Here is a 21,699-nt window from a genome sequence, read left to right on the forward strand (position 1 = left end):
TCCACCATTAAATTTATAAAATCATCAGAGATAAAGACTTAGAAAAAGTCAATTTCTTTGAGGCCTGTAGTATCAAATTGGATTCCTGGGTTGGCCAAAAACTCAGGAACCTGGGGCTCAAAATTGTCTGGTGGTGGGGTCCATACGAGATCAATCATTGGGGGGGGGGTCTCAGCTGCTCTACGGGGGCGTCTTTGAGGGGGTCCCTCATCACTAGAGGACGAAGAGGAGCTTAAGGCGAATGCAAATTCATCGCTTGCATTACTGGCTGTGTCAGTGTCAGAGGCAATAAGGGCATATGCCTCCTCCGCTGAAAACAGTCTTTGCGATGATTGGGACATTTTTATTATTTTTAAGTGTAGTGTTTCAACACGTGTATAGTGTAGGGGGGGGGTACAAACTTTTTATTTTAACACGGTGGGTATGTAGTGTGTATGTAGTGCTTTAACACGTGTAAAAAAAAAAGCTCCTGCGCCAAAAATTGAGCACAGATGTTGGTCAGTAACGTCCGTCACTGATCAGCGCTCAGCGGGCACAGGACACCCACAAAAGCACCGTGGGTGTAAAAATTTTTTACAAAAAAACCCCACAGCACCCTCCAAAAAAAAAAAAAATGCTGAGTCAAACGCAACAGGAATTTGATCCCAAAGAAAAAATTAGATCAACCCTGTGCCAAAAATGCTGATCAGTGATGTACGTCACTGATCAGCGCTCAGCGGCCACAGGACACCCACAAAAGCACCGTGGGTGTAAAAAAAAATTAAAAAAAACCCCCACAGCACCCTCCAAAAAAAAAAAATTAAAAAAAAATGCTGATGAGTCAAACGCAACAGGAATTTGATCCAAAAAAAAAATTAGATCAACCCTGTGCCAAAAATGCTGATCAGTGATGTATGTCACTGATCAGCGCTTAGCGGCCACAGGACACCCACAAAATCACCGTGGGTGTAAAATTTTTTTTAAAAAAAGCCCCACAGCACCCTAAAAAAAAAAAAAAACTGCTGATCAGTGATGCAACACTGATTAGCAGTGAGGGGCAGCAGGCACACAACTTTTTGTGCAACCTGACAGGGTATATTTAAAAAAAAAACCCTGCACCCCAAAAAAACTTGCTGATCAGTTAATTTATACTGATCAGCACAAAAGGGGGGCAGCAGGGGGCAGCAGAGACAAAATTATATCACACAATATTATTCCCTGACACAATGATGCTGCAGCAGCAGCAGCAGCAGCAGCAGCTCAAGCACCAGGAAGTAACAGCAACCAGGAAGCACGGCAGCACGGATGCCACCAACGCTGATCAGGTCAGTATAGGGCACAGATGGGCACGGAGACCGCTCTGCACGCTGTTCCTGACCGGAATGGCGGCTGCAGGGCTGTCTCCGTTATTTTCTATGTGGTGTATTGGCTGTGATTGGTCCGTCGGTCCGACGGACCAATCACAGCCTTTGGGGGCAGGTGGGGTGAGGTGGGGTGACCACCAGTGACACCCTTACACCCGTTGGTGATTGGTGCTGTACTTAACAGCACCAATCACCACCGATCCCTGTGTCACCGAGCGACGTTATTCGCCGGTACACAGAAAACGCTGTAATTGGCTGTTCACATTTGAACAGCCAATCACAGCGATCGCCGATGGGGGGGGCATCGATGCCCCCCCTGGGCAATGAGGGAAGATGTCTGCTGTCAGGGACAGCAGACATCGTCCCTCTGTCTCCGCGTCTATAGACGCGGTGACAGTTTAATGGCATGACGTACATTTATGCCATGTGTCGGGAAGTACATCCCGACCATGATGTAAATGTACGTCAAATGTCGGGAAGGGGTTAAAATGCTTTTATTTCATTTAGCATTCTCCACGCGGCCTTTAGGGTGTCCGAGCTGGTAGACCCTTCGAAAAATCACGAGGCGGTGCTGCTGGAGTTGGATATCCGCTTACAGCGTAGCGTGCTGTGATTTAGGATCCATTGGTCCAAGACTGACCAGTCAACCAGGGGCAGGTGGGCCTCAATGGGTGTCCTTAGCTTCCCAGTATGCGTTCAGCTAGCTATAGGAGATACGTTAGGCCTCACCTCCTGCCCTGAAGCTTCCTGTGCTTGTGGTGTGCTGTCTTGTTTGATTGATGGTCCTTTGTTTTCCCCACCCTATGTCCATCCTACTCAGGGATTAGCTATGCTCTGCTGTTGGGCCAGCATCCAGAGTTTTCTCGCTTTTTGCCTGACCTGACGGACTGAATCTGGCTCTCCTAATTCGGCTATAGTCTTCAATTAGAAGTCCCTCAGCAGCTGTCAGTGTGGGGTGAGGTGGCTCTGGAGAAGGTAGGACAGCGCTGGACCATGGGTCAGTAATTATGTTGGTTTAAAAGTGAGATGTGTGTGTGTAATAAAGTTCTACTTTTCTGTGTGTGTGTTTTATTTAAACATTCTTTTTACAGGTGCACTACAAGTCCCAGTGGGCCCATTAATGCCCTGCATGCTGTGTGGAAGTCAAAATTGCAGCTGTACGCCATTAAAGTATTATGACCGCCCACTGCGCAATTCCATGGCACCACTTGCGTCTTATTAGCTTAAACGTAACTACCAGGGCCGGATGTGAAACGTTAATGGTTAAAGTCTTAAAGATATGTTCCCTTTTGTCTCTTTCTGTTTACGTGAAACTCCCTGTATAAACCCCAAATGTTTTTATTTAACTTTTTTCGGTTACCGTCAACATTCGCTAATGTCAGTATAGTGAAATGATCACTATATATGACCTTACTGATACCTAGATTGTGTTGTATGATGAATCAGTTTACTTGAGAAACAATGGCTATAATTCCAGCTCATACCAGTTCCCTATTCCACCTCACTCCAAGAACAAAGAATCCAGCATGGTCTGACGAGATTCCCATTTCGCAGGAAGACGTCCCCGTGAAGCTGAGAGCCAATGAAGAGCTGCCCAGACCCCTTTCTTGTACCCAATGATCATTCAACCTGACTCCACTCCCCTTTGCTTTAAAAGGACCAAGCGCGGGATCCAAGGGCATTATGTGATCTAGGGACCTGGGATTTGTATCCGGCTGTGGTATCTGCTTCCCTTGACGGTAATTGATATTGACTTTTTCGTGCTAATTGCCTGTGTTAGCTGTGCCTGCATTTGCATCTGCATACTTATTGTAATACTGTTTCTTCATGTATAAGTTGTATTGTGCCCCTTTATAGTGAATCTGTGTGTTTCCCTTTCAATCACCTGTGTCCGCTTTGGACTTGAATACACATGCAGACACGGGGTCAGAGCCGTGATCTTATTATTACCTGTGGTTGATTGCATTATTTCATTATCAAGGGAATTTGCGTCTCCGACACTGAGTCAGCATAGAGCTTTATCCATTAAGCTACTGACCAATATATTTAGTGTATCGCTGGTGTATTACTGTTCATATTGGTATATAATTACTGTGGGAGCTCCGTGAGAGACTCAATCGCACGTGCATCTGTATACTTCTTTGTATACTTCTTTATTGTATACTTCTGTATAAGGTGCTGGTTGCCAAGGGTAACGGCACATTGGTCATTTCTTATACAGCAGTCTAAGGGTTAAAATCTGCTAAGGTCACAGTACACTAAAGTCAGCAGCTTCTAGAGATTCTAGTCATATGCAAATGAGGTGCTCCCATTGTCTGTGAGAGAAAGAGCTTATACACACTGAAATAACTTGCTGAAATCAGTGGCAACCAGCCGTTGCTAGGGGTAACGGATTGCATGGTTTAAATGGTAACGCATACAGTATTATTATATTCCCATCCACTGGTTTATTAAATTATTATTTTTAACAATTGGCGCCCAACGTGAATTCTTCATTCTTTAAAATCGGCACAGCGATACAGATTGCGTCCTTATTATCAAGGAGCGGACTTTAAATGCGTTCGGTAGCCCGTAGTGTTAATAAAGACCCATCTGTGCTGTGCCTCTGATTTAAAAGATGCTTGAATGAAACCCACGGTCAGTGGATTGGTTATTGGTTATGCTGTAGAAAATTTCTTGTATGTTCTTTCCGGTATTGCAAATAATTGTGTATAGAGTATAGTTAAGGTGCTGGACTTCCGCTTGCCACGAAGAAGGAGTTTCTTTTCTATTGCTTAATGCTTGAATTGTATAGATTGAGATTGTGAAGCCTAGTTAACAGAGCCATGTTACACAGAGAGTTGGTTAAAACAAATTGGATCATTATTGTACAAATCATTGTTAAAGCATACACTAGCATATGAAGGTATAAAGTGTGGTTGTATTGTTACAGCATTATAGGCCGTGTTCTGTAGCTCTTGCCACGTGGCATTGGGCTGAAGAACACAGAGCGCAGAATCGTCTCAGACGCTAATTGCGTTCCTGACGAAAGCACGTGCTCTGGTAAAGTCAAGCTCAAACAGTATACTAGCAAGGTTATTTTGACCGAGTAAACTGGAGTCACCATGTTGAATTAAAACAACACTATTTTACCAACTTCTTGATGTCAGTCTCCGAGTGCCGCTGATTTAGGTTTCTATTTGTATATTATCAGGCAGGCACCGGTTTTATCTCTATGCTCATTTTACTATTACAGTATACTAACAATTTCTAAGATAGGACTTACAGTATAACTTAATAATGAATATGTTAAAATGGGGGGTGACCAAAAATGTTGTGCCTAGGGGCGGCCTGACCCTTAAATTCGCCCCTGCCTATGTGGCCCTTAATCTGACCACCTATCATATCATGGGGGGGGGGGTTATCATATAAACATACATTTAATGTTACATGTAATATGTTTGACGGCTGCCTGAGCCCTGGAATGGGCTGTGCTGTATATCACAGCCGCGCCTGCACTGGGGAAGCTTCAGTTCTCTATCCTGTGTAAGAACTCAGATTCCCATTGGCTAGTTAACAGGAGTCCTGGGGCAGGGTTATAAAGGAAGAAGGGAAAATTAGACTTTAAGTCCCTTGGGGCAGGTGCCATATATATACATATATATATATATATATATATATATATATATATATATATATATATATATATATATTACATATTCCCTGTACAGTGCTGTGTATATTTGTTGCACCATATGCATAAATGATGATGATGAATGGATGTTTCTCCTGCTATAATACAGTTACCACCCAGCCTATAACTTGACAGTTAGGAGCTGACTGGCTGGTACCTTATCACCTTCCACATTATCATTTCTCCATGCTTAATACATCTGCCGCCCTGTCTTCAGGACACCATGGAGTTTTTGGTTTCCCGGTCACCTGTGGATTTTTATAATAACAGTGCTCCTGCCAGTTACCCTGGAAATCGACTGTGTGGGGCCGAGTTTGAGAACCTCTGCTCTATGGCTTCAATCATAGTTCTGTACATTGGACAAAAATCTTGTGAGTCTTCAAAACTTATAAATGCTGAAACATTACCAGGCTTCTGCATATATTACATTTTATTCAGGAATAAGAAGGTGCAAACGATTTCACGTAAATAGAAATATTACTTGGAAAAGTTTATAATAAATAAGGGGTAGAACAGGCCTTCTACAATGCAGGCTACAAACATGGGGCTCCTGCCAGAAGCTCCTGGTCTTTAGTACACCTAATGGGGTGTGCTGTGCACCACAACGTGTTAAACAAAGCATATCTATAAGATACATATATATATTGTACGGATGATAACCTAGGGCCAACAACAAGTTCTCTCTCTCTGTGCCTATACAGTTTAACTGCAGGGGACACACAGTAAGAGCAAATAAACATGCTAAGAAGAGAGGGAAACAGATGAGTCTTCCTACGGCTTTACCCAATCAGGTCTATGAGGCCCCTTTCACTAAGGTGGCATTAAACCATTACCAGGGTCTCCACATCTGCAGTGAGCCCATCAAGGGGCAGTGTTCCTTAATATGTGGCTCTGCCTCAGGGTCAGTCTGCATAGCTGATGAGGTTGTCCTCCCAGTACCCTCCTCACAGACGTCGGAGGTTGGCTCAGACTTGGCATCCTTGGCCTTGGGGAGAGATTTCAGCAGATGATTGAGAAGACGTGCTCCAAGGGCTTGGTCCATCCAGTCACAGTTGAGAAGCAGATTGTGGAGCTCGTGCATACACTGGATGTATCCGGTGCTGAATCTTTGCTGGGTGTCCACACTCTGCGAAGTTTCACCTTTTGGAAGCACAATACACATGACAAAAATAGGTCATTGCCTTAAATTGGAATATAACAGTGTATCTTAATGTAGAAAAAATACAGGGCCTTTGTCCCTGTACCCTCACGTCAAGGGACTTCTGCTTAATAACCTCCTTCTTATGTCCCCTCTCTGGAACAATATTGTCTTTTACCTGGTCAGAACCTCAAAGCCTCAGACATACTATCGAATTCCCCGGGGACTTTTTACCTTTAGTCACAGTTATACCCCTTTTAACACATAGTGGGGTATTCAGATAGCGTCCGTTTCTGAAATTTTTAGGTCGAATGTCAGTCAACCGATTCAATGTCAGGTTATTTCTTCTGACTGGTGGAATATATTATGACAGTCGTAAAATCCCTGCATCGGTGATCACGGGCACCAATAGTCTTAAATGGGTGCAAATTTGTCAATCCAGCGGCCTTCTCCAACAATACAGATTCCATACAAAGGCAAATCTGTAGCAGGCAACTTTCAGCTAGGATTGAACCGGGTGGAAATAGCAGCCAGGATTGACATAAACCTTGACTTTAACCCAGCTTGGACCCGGGACACACGAACACAGGTTAAAGATGGCGTTTCAGTAATTATCTGTTTTCAGATATGGGATATTCTCAGGTCACCATTCACATTGGACCTACTGTAGGTCTTCCAGTTATCCGGATCTTCCAGCTTACAGTGTACGCTTGAAGATGACATTATTCCCAAGCACTACTGTGCCCAATAATCAGACCTTTAGGCATGAACCATATGTTTGATGTCTACACAGGGCCAGTATGGGGCAGGGACTTCACACCCCAGAGCAGCTCCAGAATCCCCTCATCAGCATCACAGAACTCATCACTTCCGTGATGGTAATGAGGGGACTCAGGAGTCGCTCTGCGCTGTGTAGACTGTGCATGCAGAAGTTGAACGCAGAGCTGGAAGCATTCCAGAGCAGCCAACTAGGGCTCCTGGTACGGGACAGGGGATTACTGTATACCATACAGAAGTGCCACTTGCACCTGCCCCATGCTAGAAGAAACTATGTGACTCAGAATTGCATGGAGCACTAGATACACGCACACGCCACTCCAATGACAATCAAACAAAACCGGGCACCACCCAGTTGACTCCCTAACAATCCCTTCACAGAGATCTGTTCGATTCAGAATCAGCCCAATATCATACCTCCCAACTTCTGGTCTGGTGAAATCGGGACACTCGCGAGCGCCCGAAAAGGGGGCGGGCGTATGCAAATGAGGGCACAGCTTATGCTAATTAGCCGCAACCTCATTTTCATACTAGAATAGACGCTGTGCGCATGCGCACAGCGTCTATTCTATTAGATTGGGGGGTCTCCCAATTGCCACCCCCCGCAGCGGGACAATGCCTGCCACGGGTGGGACAGCGGGCAGGACCCGAAAATCGGGACTGTCCCGCTGTAATCGTGACAGTTGGGAGGTATGCAATATTAATGTTGAGAATGGGAATATAAAGTACTCTGCGTGTGTAATCTTGTCATACCTGCTGGCATTTAACCCATGATGTCAATCTGGTTTATTAAATATCTGTATGGCCACAATCCCTACTGTTTTGCATCACTTGTTTTTACTGACTTGTAGATAAACATATTTTATAAAAAGTTTAGAGATTGCAGAGTAATAAATTATCTACCTGACTGAGAGCAAATTGACGGGCAGTTGAAATCGTTAATTCGCAGCCAAAATACTTTTTAGGACAAGTTGAAGCACCCAGAAGCAGGTGGGGTTAGTTAAATTGTTGTTCTCATGTTGTGGTCCCATATTTTCAATAAACACAGCACAGCCCCCTCTGGTGACAGAAAGGAGAAGTGCAGCTGCTGATACAACTAAGCAATGTCTCACCTGTGGATCTATTCCTCTGAATATTCTCCAGGTGCCTCACAGTCATCTCCAGTATGTCTGCTTTCTCCAGCTTAGACTGCTAAAACAATAACAAAAAGTACAGCTATTGGGGCTGCATTCCAAGCATGAGAAGGAGGCATGGTCATAATTCAAGAGGGCATGGCAATATTGCATTGGGCCATGTGCAGTGCTTCCAAAGAAGACTCACTGATATAGTATATAATCTCCTGACTCCCTGAAGAGTCTAACAATATCCCTGATGCTGGTCCAAGTGATACCGCTTTCCCACCGCAAACCCTGCCCTAATCCGGTATTTGGAAACGTTGCTGAAATGGGTCTGAGCAAGCGAAACCCCTTTTACAGCGCATGGTGGACCTTGTTCATTACTAGGTTATTACCAGGTTGGTGCCTTTCACACTGAACCCGGTTCACCCATAGAAAACAGTGTAATGTCATTTGTAATGGACTTTTGTGGCTCACATATTTGTATTATAGCTAAAAATAAGCCTGTTTGTTGATGTTTATGTACTGGACCAATTACAAATGTTTTTATATTAGAGAATTCTTTACAGTGCCAGTGATTTGCCCGACAATGTCTGCCTCCCCTTTTATACCCCTTTCACACCAAAAATGCAGAGACCAACCCGGAAATGAAATTCCAGGGACGAGCAGGGACATTCCCGGGTTGGGACCCATTCACACATGCCTTTGAAGCAGGGACAACCCGGGTCAGCACCTTTCACACTGAACCCGGGATGACCCTGCATTTCTATGAGAATCTCATTGAAAATTGCCTTTTTTTTAGGCCCACAAAGGGAGAGGGGTAAAGGGAGAGAGGGTGTGCCTTTTCAGATATTGCAGGCTTTTAGGGGTTAAAACGCACTTCTGGGGTCTGTGGTGCCACAGAACATGCACATTGTCTCCCTGCACACTGTATGCTGCCTCTGGGCGTGTCTGTGAGCATCCACAACAACAGGAAGTTGCCCTGCTAGCCAATCAGCATCAGCAGAGGCAACACGGGAAGCAGGGACATGTCCCTACACCTTTCACACCAGCCACTAGTCCAGGAAGGACCCGGGAGCAACCCTGCTACCTAGCAGGGTTGAAATGCCGGCAAATTTACATGGGAATTTGTCCGTGGAACCTTTCGCGGGTTGTTCTCGGACCCGACCCGGGAATTTAGGCTGGTGTGAAAGGGGTATTATTCTAAGCATCTCCCTCCCCTCCTCGAGTTGCTATAACTATGTTCTGTAATTATATACCAGCAATGCTTCTCCAATACTTCATATGCTATTTCTCTTGTTTCCTGATTCTGGATGGTGGGGGAGATTCTCTAAACTAAAAATGCAGTAAAAACCCCGTTATCGGGGTTTTTACCACATTTTGGGATGCTCTAAGCATCCCCTGCCGGGTTACCGGCCTCTAACACGACCCCCCGCCGCCCCGCACCGACCCCCCGCCGCCCCGTAACCGACCCTCCCCCCTCACCTGTGTCCGGGCAGCACAGAGCTGTGCTGCCCGGACCTGTGACCTCCTCCTTCCTGCACTATGATCCTCTTCCAGGTGCAGGGAGGAGGAGAGCCAGCCCCCGCAGCAGCAGCCAGCAGCCGGGTAAGGGAGGGAGGGGGGAGCCAACGGGTCCCGATGGGACCCGCTGACTCACCGCAAAGGACAGCTCTTAATGCCATAATGCCATAATTATTGCATATGTTACAGCATATTCGATAATTGTGAAGAAAGGAACCAGTGGGCGCCTTCTGTACACTAAAACAATTTATTACACAAATAACACAAAAAAACACAATAAATATATCACACAAAAATTATAATATAAAACAATAATTTGCATGCATGCAATACCTCAATTAAATTTTTTGTTAAAAAGCCATTTCACTGCATTTGCATTATGGTGTAACTAATAGTTACCAGTTCCTGGTTGGGTGGGTATATCGCTGGGTGTGGACAGATATTTTAGTCTCGCACAATAATGGTGTGGGCAAATTTTGTAAATCCTTCCAGGTGGAATCGGGGTTTCCAGGACAAGTGCACAACAGCAGGTATGGCAAGATATTCCTTAGTGATACTCGGCGCTGTCTCCTTCACTCATGAAGATATGCGCAATTTTTTTATTGAGGTATTGCATGCATGCAAATTATTGTTTTATATTATAATTTTTGTGTGATATATTTATTGTGTTTTTTTGTGTTATTTGTGTAATAAATTGTTTTAGTGTACAGAAGGCGCCCACTGGTTCTTTTCTTCTTTGTATCCCCCAATTGAGGGCGGCATCCCTCTACCAGAAGGCAGCCATCTGTACACAGCACAGCACCCTTGTCCCTAGCGCTTAAACCTTTCTTAAGGAATCTTATGCGATAATTGTGTATGCGGTAGCTGGCGATAGGGGGCGGTAAGGGAGCAGGTAGGGAGACAGCTGATCACCTCCATTTGCTGAGTTGTTTGTTATAAATACCGGGTCTGAGCCTTTCACACTGCACAATGAAACGGCTCAGAACCGTGTAGGATCCTTCTTTTAACACGGTTTGAATTACTGTTTTTTTTTACCTGGTATTTTGGCTATGGATCTTTCACATTGCACCTAGAACCAAGTTGGCATCCTTAAAAATCAGCAATATACCCTGTTATAGCTGTGGTGTAAAAGGGGTATTAGTGTAATACAGTGATGATGTCACCAGCCTCTGCCCACCATGCAGAAAACTTTGGAGCAAATAATATGTGCTATTAGGTGGTTGCACTGGTACAGGAAGCATGATGGTGCAATAACATCATTGTACACGCCCCCCCCCCACCCCCCCACCCCCCAACACACACACACATCCACAATACAATGCAACCTCCCCCCCCCCATACACACACATACACCCACTATACAATGCCATGATTAGTGGCATTGTAAAGAGGGGTGCGTGACTTTATATCTGAGGCATTCTTCCAAATCCGTATCATGGGTATCTGGACAAATGAGCCCTCAGCCTGGTAATATCTTGCAGAAAAGATATACAACCAGAGGAGAAAGACAATCAAGTGTTGTCAACAGTGTTTGTTCTCTATTCTGAAAGCAATAAAGTTTTGCTCGAAACAGTAAAAAAAAAAGAAAAACTTTAATTTACAGTATTAAATGTGGTTTATAGCATATCTACTATCACTGAATCTTGTCCAGAAATTTTAATGAAAAGAATATATTTTATGTTTAATCTATGTCAAGCTTTCGCGTCATTTTAGCCCCTCCCCCAATTCACGGACCCGCGAATTACGTTATTTGACTGTCATGGGGGCAGGGCTTGATGTCGTCTGCTTGTCCCGCTCCCCTGACATGCTGCTGTCGGGTCTCCTCTCCGGGCTTCTCCCGGAGAGGAGAAAAAAAAAGTCGGCAAGTATGATCTATGTACATGGTGGTAAGTGCTGGATTGTTCAAAAGCAAATAGGTTTACTAAAAAAATATGTCTTTTTTTTACGGTGGATTTGGTTGACAGAAGATTGAGGGTGATTCATCAGTAGAGCGAGAGCTCATCTTTAGAGGTGTTCCTAGTGGTATCATGCTAACAGACAATGTCTAGGTCAACAGAGTCAATAGGTCAAAAACATATTCTGCCTAGGGTCCACATTGTTAAAGGAATGACACAAGCAATAGCATACCTCCCAACTTCTGGACATGCCGGGACAGGGTGCGCGCCGGAGGCGTGTGGCGATTTTTCGGGGGCGTGGCCTATTGGGAAGGGGCGTGGTCTATAATCGTGGCGCTGCCGCGAGGCCACGCCCCGTTTTTCTCCGCTGTAGGGCATGCCAACAAGCTCTATGAGCTGCTGGCAAGCACCCAGCCCCCCTGCCTGCAAGAATAGACGCTGTTTTTCGTGATTTTTTTCTTCACTTTTTTGTACTTTTTCATACTATGCCGTCCAATTAGCCTCCAAATGGGAACAGCAAAATGGGGAGTGAACGTGATACACTGATTGGTTTTCCACGTGCTCCGGTGTCACCAAACAAAAAAGTAAAAAAACTCATGTCGATTTTTTCATTAACATTTTCTTTGAGTCTACCTTTTTCCAGTGTCAACCTTTTGCATATTGAACTTTTTGAGTCGACCTAGACCTTGCTACACAGCCTTAAATTGGATGAAAATGATAATATTAAATATGAATGTTTTCATTTATGGTATGAACCACAGAAAAACTTCAGAAAAAATATTGAATGCATAACTTTTAATTTATTTTCAGACAGAAAAGCCCCTAATCCCGACACTTTCTCCCTCCGTGGGTGTCCACGACACCCCTTAAGGGAGAATAAATTAGCGTGCCGAGCGTATCGAGGCACCGGGCCCGCTGCGTGGCGAGCGCAGCGAGCCCGCAAGGGGGGGCGATCCACGTCCCCCCCTTGTCGGGATTTCGGCGGTCGGGATTCCGGCGTCGGGATTTTGAATGCCGGGATCCCGACCGCCGGGATTTCATACTGAATCCGTTTTGCAGGACCCAGACTGAGTGACCCCTCTTTTACACAGAATAGCAAATTATCGGGTTAAACATTTCTACCTGATAATTTGCTGATTAACATAGGTATTTCTTCATTTGAAAGGGTCAACCGGGGTTGAAATTCCCATGTCTTCAACCCTGGTAAATTCCTGGGATTTCCACCCAGGTTGACCGTTTCACACTCGTGTTGAACAGCAAATTACTGGGTAGAAATGTTTACCCGGTAATTTTCTTTTCTGTGTTCCATGTCTATCTACAGTATAAATTTCTGGGACAAACTCTAGATTTACAGTATAATTGTATTTTCAATAATTAAAGCCCAAGGTAGACACATTAATCAGATCTGTTACCCATAAGAAGAAGAAATAAGCAAATTAAAGCAGACCCCAATAGTATTTTACTGGAGGTGTGGCCACAATCTATAGTATAGGGTTGGAACAGAGCTGCTGTGCATGCCAGTGGCAGCAGTTTCTCCTGCCAAGTCTGTTGTGTGTGTGTGTGTGTGTGTGTGTGTGTGTAGATCTGAGCACTCATTCAGCACACCAGACCAGAGAGCAGCTACCAGCAAAAAGAGACAGGTGTCTTATACCATGAAGCAAGACAGAGCTCCGCTATATCTCCTCCTAGTTATGTATTAGTATTTATTTTGGTAAATTTATCTATAACCATACCTCCCAATATTGTACTATGGGGGCATGCCCAACACTCTGTTTGTCTCCCATGAATGGAGTCTGTGCAAATGTGCACAACGTCTATTTAACACTGCTCTTCTACACAGCACACGGAGTGACAGGGGAACTCCCAACTGCCCTTCACTGCTGCCTACAGGAGGGACAGCTTAACAGTCCTCAAAATAATGGACTGTCCCGTGAAACTGGGGCAGTTGGGAGGAATGTTTTTAACACTCATGTTGCTAAATATGTTTAATACAGAAACTTCTTTTCAGACTATCCAACTAGCGTTTAGCCTATGCTATAGACCTTTGTTAATATAGGCAACAATTCTGCTTATATAATCTGTCTCCATACTTTACTGTAGTGCAATGATGTATACATGTAGAAATGTTCCCATAGGTGTCCATCACCGGACTGGACCGGTAATGCCCAGTGCCCTCCAGGGTTTTCACCTTGAAACTAGTAATATACCTGATGAGGACTGTCCTAAATAATGGTCAGTGACTGTCATTACATTAGCATGGAAATTAGTCTACTTTTTATTATAGTGTGCTGTCATGGTAGCAATGTAGGGTGTAATGGGGTACATTTATTAAGTGTTGCGTTTGGTTGATGTTGATCACTTTCTCCCTGTTATTCACTGCCTGACACCCTCACCCTATCACTACTCCCTCTGTCACTCTCTTCAGCCCTTATCACCTGGTATCCTCTACACATCACACACTGCCTCTTCCTAGTGTAACACTGCCTCTTTCCGTCCCCCTTTCCCTGACACCCACTGCATGTCCCCCTCTCACTGACGTCACTCACTGCCTCTTCTCAGTCACGACTCCCTGCTTTAACATTAAATATTAAATGCATGCTCCTTTAAATGTCATTCCAAGGCGTAAACACAAAAATGGGGCATGGCCTTCTGGCCACAAGCCATTTAAAAATGGGGCATGGCCTTGTGGGAGCTAGACTACGCATTGTATCAGCTCTTTGTTTTACCATAACATATTTTTTGGCTCATTGTCTCTGATTGGTTGCCCTCCTCTGCTGTTAATACATCCCACCCTATATAATGGGATGCAGTTAAGATCCCGGCGGTCGGGATCCCGGCGTTCAGAATCCCGACGCCGGAATCCCGACTGCCGAAATGCCGACACATTCTCCCTCCTGGGGTGTCCACGACACCCCTGGAGGGAGAATAAAATAGCGTGCCGAGCGTAGCGAGGCACCGGGCCCGCTACGTGGCGAGCGCAGCGAGCCCGCAAGGGGGGGCGATCCACGTCCCCCCCTTGTCGGCATTTCGGCTGTCGGGATTCCGGCGTCGGGATTCTGAACGCCGGGATCCCGACCGCTGGGATTCAATACTGAATCCTATATAATGTATACAAATAGTGATTGGTTACATGAGCAAGTTTTCTGTCCAGCCCGTCTCCCCAGCCAAAGGCAAAAACCACCCACCTCTTTGTGGTAATGGCAACCACAAGGGACAGAGAAAAGGGAGTTGCAGCAGGGGTAAGTGTAAAGGTATCGCATGGTAGCATCGCATGCATTACCCCGGTGACCCAGAAGCTCCCCAGCAGCTGGATCGCATGCGATATGTCATATGCGGTCCATTTGCATACAATATATCACATGTGATCCCAGCAAGGGATGTGGGTCTGACAAATCCTTTGTGCGGTACTTCCAATCTAGGGGTTCTGATCTAATTCACAGTTGCGACCGCGCATCGGATAGGAAGTAAAACACATGTGATTTGCCTGATTTCATCCAATTTATCGGCCAATGCGTCAAGTTTGGATGAAATGTGGCAAAGCGAGCGCAGCGAGCCCGCAAGGGGGGGCGATCCACGTCCCCCCCTTGTCGGGATTTCGGCGGTCGGGATTCCGGCGTCGGGATTTTGAATGCCGGGATCCCGACCGCCGGGATTTCATACTGAATCCGTTTTGCAGGACCCAGACTGAGTGACCCCTCTTTTACACAGAATAGCAAATTATCGGGTTAAACATTTCTACCTGATAATTTGCTGATTAACATAGGTATTTCTTCATTTGAAAGGGTCAACCGGGGTTGAAATTCCCATGTCTTCAACCCTGGTAAATTCCTGGGATTTCCACCCAGGTTGACCGTTTCACACTCGTGTTGAACAGCAAATTACTGGGTAGAAATGTTTACCCGGTAATTTTCTTTTCTGTGTTCCATGTCTATCTACAGTATAAATTTCTGGGACAAACTCTAGATTTACAGTATAATTGTATTTTCAATAATTAAAGCCCAAGGTAGACACATTAATCAGATCTGTTACCCATAAGAAGAAGAAATAAGCAAATTAAAGCAGACCCCAATAGTATTTTACTGGAGGTGTGGCCACAATCTATAGTATAGGGTTGGAACAGAGCTGCTGTGCATGCCAGTGGCAGCAGTTTCTCCTGCCAAGTCTGTTGTGTGTGTGTGTGTGTGTGTGTGTGTAGATCTGAGCACTCATTCAGCACACCAGACCAGAGAGCAGCTACCAGCAAAAAGAGACAGGTGTCTTATACCATGAAGCAAGACAGAGCTCCGCTATATCTCCTCCTAGTTATGTATTAGTATTTATTTTGGTAAATTTATCTATAACCATACCTCCCAATATTGTACTATGGGGGCATGCCCAACACTCTGTTTGTCTCCCATGAATGGAGTCTGTGCAAATGTGCACAACGTCTATTTAACACTGCTCTTCTACACAGCACACGGAGTGACAGGGGAACTCCCAACTGCCCTTCACTGCTGCCTACAGGAGGGACAGCTTAACAGTCCTCAAAATAATGGACTGTCCCGTGAAACTGGGGCAGTTGGGAGGAATGTTTTTAACACTCATGTTGCTAAATATGTTTAATACAGAAACTTCTTTTCAGACTATCCAACTAGCGTTTAGCCTATGCTATAGACCTTTGTTAATATAGGCAACAATTCTGCTTATATAATCTGTCTCCATACTTTACTGTAGTGCAATGATGTATACATGTAGAAATGTTCCCATAGGTGTCCATCACCGGACTGGACCGGTAATGCCCAGTGCCCTCCAGGGTTTTCACCTTGAAACTAGTAATATACCTGATGAGGACTGTCCTAAATAATGGTCAGTGACTGTCATTACATTAGCATGGAAATTAGTCTACTTTTTATTATAGTGTGCTGTCATGGTAGCAATGTAGGGTGTAATGGGGTACATTTATTAAGTGTTGCGTTTGGTTGATGTTGATCACTTTCTCCCTGTTATTCACTGCCTGACACCCTCACCCTATCACTACTCCCTCTGTCACTCTCTTCAGCCCTTATCACCTGGTATCCTCTACACATCACACACTGCCTCTTCCTAGTGTAACACTGCCTCTTTCCGTCCCCCTTTCCCTGACACCCACTGCATGTCCCCCTCTCACTGACGTCACTCACTGCCTCTTCTCAGTCACGACTCCCTGCTTTAACATTAAATATTAAATGCATGCTCCTTTAAATGTCATTCCAAGGCGTAAACACAAAAATGGGGCATGGCCTTCTGGCCACAAGCCATTTAAAAATGGGGCATGGCCTTGTGGGAGCTAGACTACGCATTGTATCAGCTCTTTGTTTTACCATAACATATTTTTTGGCTCATTGTCTCTGATTGGTTGCCCTCCTCTGCTGTTAATACATCCCACCCTATATAATGGGATGCAGTTAAGATCCCGGCGGTCGGGATCCCGGCGTTCAGAATCCCGACGCCGGAATCCCGACTGCCGAAATGCCGACACATTCTCCCTCCTGGGGTGTCCACGACACCCCTGGAGGGAGAATAAAATAGCGTGCCGAGCGTAGCGAGGCACCGGGCCCGCTACGTGGCGAGCGCAGCGAGCCCGCAAGGGGGGGCGATCCACGTCCCCCCCTTGTCGGCATTTCGGCTGTCGGGATTCCGGCGTCGGGATTCTGAACGCCGGGATCCCGACCGCTGGGATTCAATACTGAATCCTATATAATGTATACAAATAGTGATTGGTTACATGAGCAAGTTTTCTGTCCAGCCCGTCTCCCCAGCCAAAGGCAAAAACCACCCACCTCTTTGTGGTAATGGCAACCACAAGGGACAGAGAAAAGGGAGTTGCAGCAGGGGTAAGTGTAAAGGTATCGCATGGTAGCATCGCATGCATTACCCCGGTGACCCAGAAGCTCCCCAGCAGCTGGATCGCATGCGATATGTCATATGCGGTCCATTTGCATACAATATATCACATGTGATCCCAGCAAGGGATGTGGGTCTGACAAATCCTTTGTGCGGTACTTCCAATCTAGGGGTTCTGATCTAATTCACAGTTGCGACCGCGCATCGGATAGGAAGTAAAACACATGTGATTTGCCTGATTTCATCCAATTTATCGGCCAATGCGTCAAGTTTGGATGAAATGTGGCAAAATCGCACTATTGTATGAGCACCTTAAGGGCATTTGGTGGATGGAAGAGGCCCCTAGAACCAGCTATTGCCGGGTCCATAATACTAGCATTTTTTACAATTCATCACACACAGCTGACTACTTACATCCAGATGAAATACCCTTATCACAGTCTCTTTCAGCTGCTCCAGGTAGGAGTTGATTCTCTCTCTTCTCTTGCGTTCAATAAGCGGCTTTCTGAGCTATGCAGGGAAAGAACAGAGATGATCATAGAATGTTTACTAAACTAAAACATGTATTTAATATGACTGAGAAGAGGCAGAACGTCAGGGAGAGGGGGACATGCAGTGGGTGTCAGGGAAAGGGGGACGGAAAGAGGCAGTGTTACGTTAGGGAGAGGCAGTGTGTGATGGGTAGAGGATACCAGGTGATAAGTGCTGGAGTGAGTGACAGAGAGAGTTGTGATAAGGTGAGGGCGTCAGGCAGTGAATAACAGGGAGAAAGTGACAGGCAATGAATGGGTGACCAAAAGATAGTGATAAGGAGAGGCAGGGAGTGGCGACAGGGAGAAGGTGATGCTAGGGTGAGGCACCCAGAGCAGTGCCTCTCAACTTATGAAATGCCGGCATCGGGATTCCTGCGTGCGGCTTTACTCGCTCTCTCTCTCTGGAAAATGGGTGTGGCCTCGTGATATGGGGCATGGCTTCACAAAAATGCCGCTATTATGAGCCACGCCCTGTTTTCATTACTGTGGGCTGCTGGCCATGCCCCCTCCCTCTGAATAGATGCTGTGTGCATGCGCACATTGTCTATTCACTGCTGATCTACTAAGCAGTGCAGCGAGAGACAGGGGGTTGTCACAGTTTCCTGCAGTTGGGACGTAGGACAGTCATAAATAATTGTGTCTGTCCCGTGCAAATCAAGACAGTTGGGAGGTATGTGACAGAGTGGTGCAGTGGGCATCTACAGTACACCCTACCTCCAAAAAGTATTTGTGAGGGATATCATGAAAATATGCCTTGGTAAATAGGTCACTAGTTTCTTAAAACTGCAAAAAATCAGGGACCCGGACCATATCCCGGACTGCCGGACCAGACATCAAAATTCTCAGTCCGGAGCTTGTAGTGTCAGGTCTGGGGGGTGTCTGGTCCGGGGGGTGTCTTGTCCGGGGGGGTCCCTGTGATAGCTATCATCAGGGACATGGGGGAGGGGAGATTACAGCCTCCCTGTGTGGTCCGGACCGTCCGGCTTTATTCTCCCCCTCCTTCACTCCCTGGTGACAGGCGTCACAGGCAGCCCCCCGGACAGGACACCCCCGGACAGAACACCCCCCGGACCAGATGCTGCAAGCTCCAAAATGCAGAGTTTGATGTCCGGTCCGGCGGTCCGGGGGTCTTGTCCTGGTCCGGTTTTTACTCATACCCAAAAAATCAGTTTAAATGTCCAGCATAAGAATAAGAATAGATGAGTGAATAAGAATAGATGAGTAAAACGTTATATTTGCATTTCTTTTTCCTTTTAATATATAAGGACATTTCATACATACTGCTGATAGCTGTAGACAAAAAGTAAATAGCACAACAAGCCTACTTGTCATGTGTACGCTGTGACTGGCAATGCCAAGCACTGCATTGGTCTGATTCTGTCAGACAGTTATACAATGTCAGCTTGTGCAGACACTGCCTCACGCTGTCACATTCACCCAACCCGAGGAACCGTGTGTGTGTGTGTTTATACTTAGTAGCCTATTAAATGGCTGTTATTTATATAGCACACATATTCCACAGTAATGTACAAAAACCATGCAAATGTGAGAGAACATACAAACTCTACACAGATCGCCCATGACCAGTAACTGAACTCTTGACCTCAGTGCTGTCAGTCAGTAAAACTATCCACTACACCAACCATGTGTGTACACTGTGCATATAATACGAGCTCTGAAGGGTAAATTAACTAAATCTGCTTAAAAAAAAAAAAGGTGATGTTGCCCTTAGAAACCAATCAGATTTGGTCAGTCATTTTCTAGGATGCAATAGAGAAATGATAGACAGAATCTGTTTGTTGCTATGGGCAACATGATCTGTTTTCATTTTTAGAAGCTTTAGTAAAATTACCCCTGGTTCAAACCCGGCTCAGCTTCATGATTCTACTGGTTCAGTTGGCACATAAGTAATGGCAGGATGTAAATATGAGGTGTACATCAGAACAACCAGCTTGCGATCCGGATCGTGTCACATAATTTCACATACAATCTATCATAATCTCTGCAACTCCCAGCATACTGGTCGTTACCAGCATCTTCAGATCCTACCTGCAGCACATTAGATCTGAGAATGGACCTCACGACCCGTGGGACCGCGCATCGTATGGAAACACCTCACGATTTGCACGTAAAACACACAATGCATTGCACGACCCGTCGAAATGGTTCTGATAAATGGCTAACTTAAGTGTGTACCTGTGTGCATAACCTGAGCTGTGTGTAATCTAAGCTACAATATGAGTACAACACATAGTTGCCTACGCTCCTGCATTCTGCAGGAGACTCCCTGAAATAGCAGCAATCTCCCTCTCTCCTTCATTGAGTCTGCAATCTCCCTCATGTCACATAGCCCACATTACACTGTTACATTTTTTGTAAAAAAAGGAATGAGAGATAGATACATTTACATTGAATCATCAGCGCCATTTCCCAGCACATTACCAAGTATAGTAGCTCTTACTAACTGCTCTGGGGCTCATCTACATTTGGATATACGTCTTTTTAAAAGATTCCTCTCAGATGTAGCAGTACACATCCACGCTTCTAGGTGCCGCGTTCACAATCTCTTTATACAATCTCTCCATATATGGAACTAGACACACCCTTTGGGCAAAGGGGCACTGCAAAATTCTACTACCGACTATAATCTCCCTGAAACTAGTTTTCAAAAGTAGGCAAGTATGGTACAACATGTGTAAAGAGGATGTAACTGGGAGATTACACATTGGATTATGTAAATGGTGACTGACGTTAGAGAGTTAGGTCCTGGTTTTTCCACCATGGTGGGAGTTGCAGATATGCTGGGCTTTGCCTGAGTGTGAAGTGATGCGTCTGCTGTGCACATGGGAGCTGTAAAATATGTATAACCTGTGCCAGGTTCCATATGTCACTGATATCCTGTCACAGAGGGCAGCTCTTACCTTTCTTTCCTGTATGCCACTGCTAAATTTCAAGGGTTCCTTAGGTGCTGTAGACATTGCAACCTGCTAATACTGCCAACTTCCTCAGTGACACTAGTGTGATCCCTTGCTTTGAAATGTCCCACCACTGGTTGCTACCAAATCTCCCTCCCTATTGCTCAATGCTCTGTCTCTAACCTCCCGCTGCTGTGTTCCTGTTCTTATTCTGTCTCCTCTACAGTTTCCCGCTCTAGCATTATATACAGGACACATTAGCATGTGAATGGCTCTCTCTTTTCTCTCTATATTTAAGGATCCCAGGCACAGATGTCCGGATCAGGGTCTTTTGTTTAGCCCACACCATCCGCTCAAAACACCCGTGTCACATTGTCACCCCGTCTCTCACAGGAATGCAATTCAAGTGGAATTTGTATGTACAAAATGAGCAATTGGCAACTTCTAATACGTTTCCACACACAGTGATGTAGCATCCCCTGCAATTTTCTCCCAAATAGTAGGAGCTCATTGGGCCTGATTCAGATCTGTTCACTAGGCTGCATACACTCACAGTCTAACTCAGGGTTGCCTACCCTCCCGAAATGGCTGGGAGGGTCCCAGAAATCGGGTTCCCCTCCCAGCCCCCCCCCCCCCCCGGAAAGGGGGCAAGCCTCCTGGAATCCTTGCCATTTCCTGCGACCCCCCTCGGCGGGGGGTCTATAGGACCAGGTGACGTAAATTGCGTCTTTGTAGCGCTGCCCACCACTGTGTAATGCCTAAAATACCGGCATTTCACGGCGGAGGGTGGGGCCACGAGGGCCTGATTGTTCTGGCCAGGCCCCCACAATGTGACAATCCTCCTTAGCTGCGCCCTCTCTCACCCCTTTCACATCTCTTCAGCAGCCCCGCCCCCTGCCTCAAGGAACTGGCATCCAGAAAGTA

The 21,699-nt window shown here is 45.6% G+C and overlaps 1 protein-coding gene across 1 annotated transcript; it reads right to left on the reverse strand.

The window, feature by feature from the left end:
• Positions 1 to 5,437: 5,437 nt before the first annotated feature.
• Positions 5,438 to 20,970, reverse strand: LOC146062740 (transcription cofactor HES-6-like). Its single transcript, XM_083174780.1, has 4 exons — positions 20,782 to 20,970; positions 17,742 to 17,837; positions 8,044 to 8,122; positions 5,438 to 6,156 (listed from the first exon to the last, which is right to left on the reverse strand). The coding sequence occupies exons 1-4, from the start codon at positions 20,836 to 20,838 to the stop codon at positions 5,846 to 5,848; spliced, it is 543 nt and encodes a 180-aa protein (XP_083030906.1). The 5' UTR covers positions 20,839 to 20,970; the 3' UTR covers positions 5,438 to 5,845.
• Between the last annotated feature and the right edge of the window lie 729 nt (positions 20,971 to 21,699).

Source organism: Crinia signifera, chromosome 3 (genome assembly GCF_055691185.1).
Source record: "Crinia signifera chromosome 3, ASM5569118v1, whole genome shotgun sequence".
NCBI lineage: Eukaryota > Metazoa > Chordata > Amphibia > Anura > Myobatrachidae > Crinia > Crinia signifera.

Excerpts from the sequence above, each read along its gene's own strand:
- LOC146062740 (XM_083174780.1), bottom strand. The coding sequence starts at position 20,838 with ATGTCTACAGCACCTAAGGAACCCTTGAAATTTAGCAGTGGCATACAG. Across the intron at positions 17,838-20,781 it reads GTGGCATACAGGAAAGAAAG|CTCAGAAAGCCGCTTATTGA; the intron begins GTAAGAGCTGCC and ends TTCCCTGCATAG. Across the intron at positions 8,123-17,741 it reads TAAGGGTATTTCATCTGGAT|CAGTCTAAGCTGGAGAAAGC; the intron begins GTAAGTAGTCAG and ends TTATTGTTTTAG.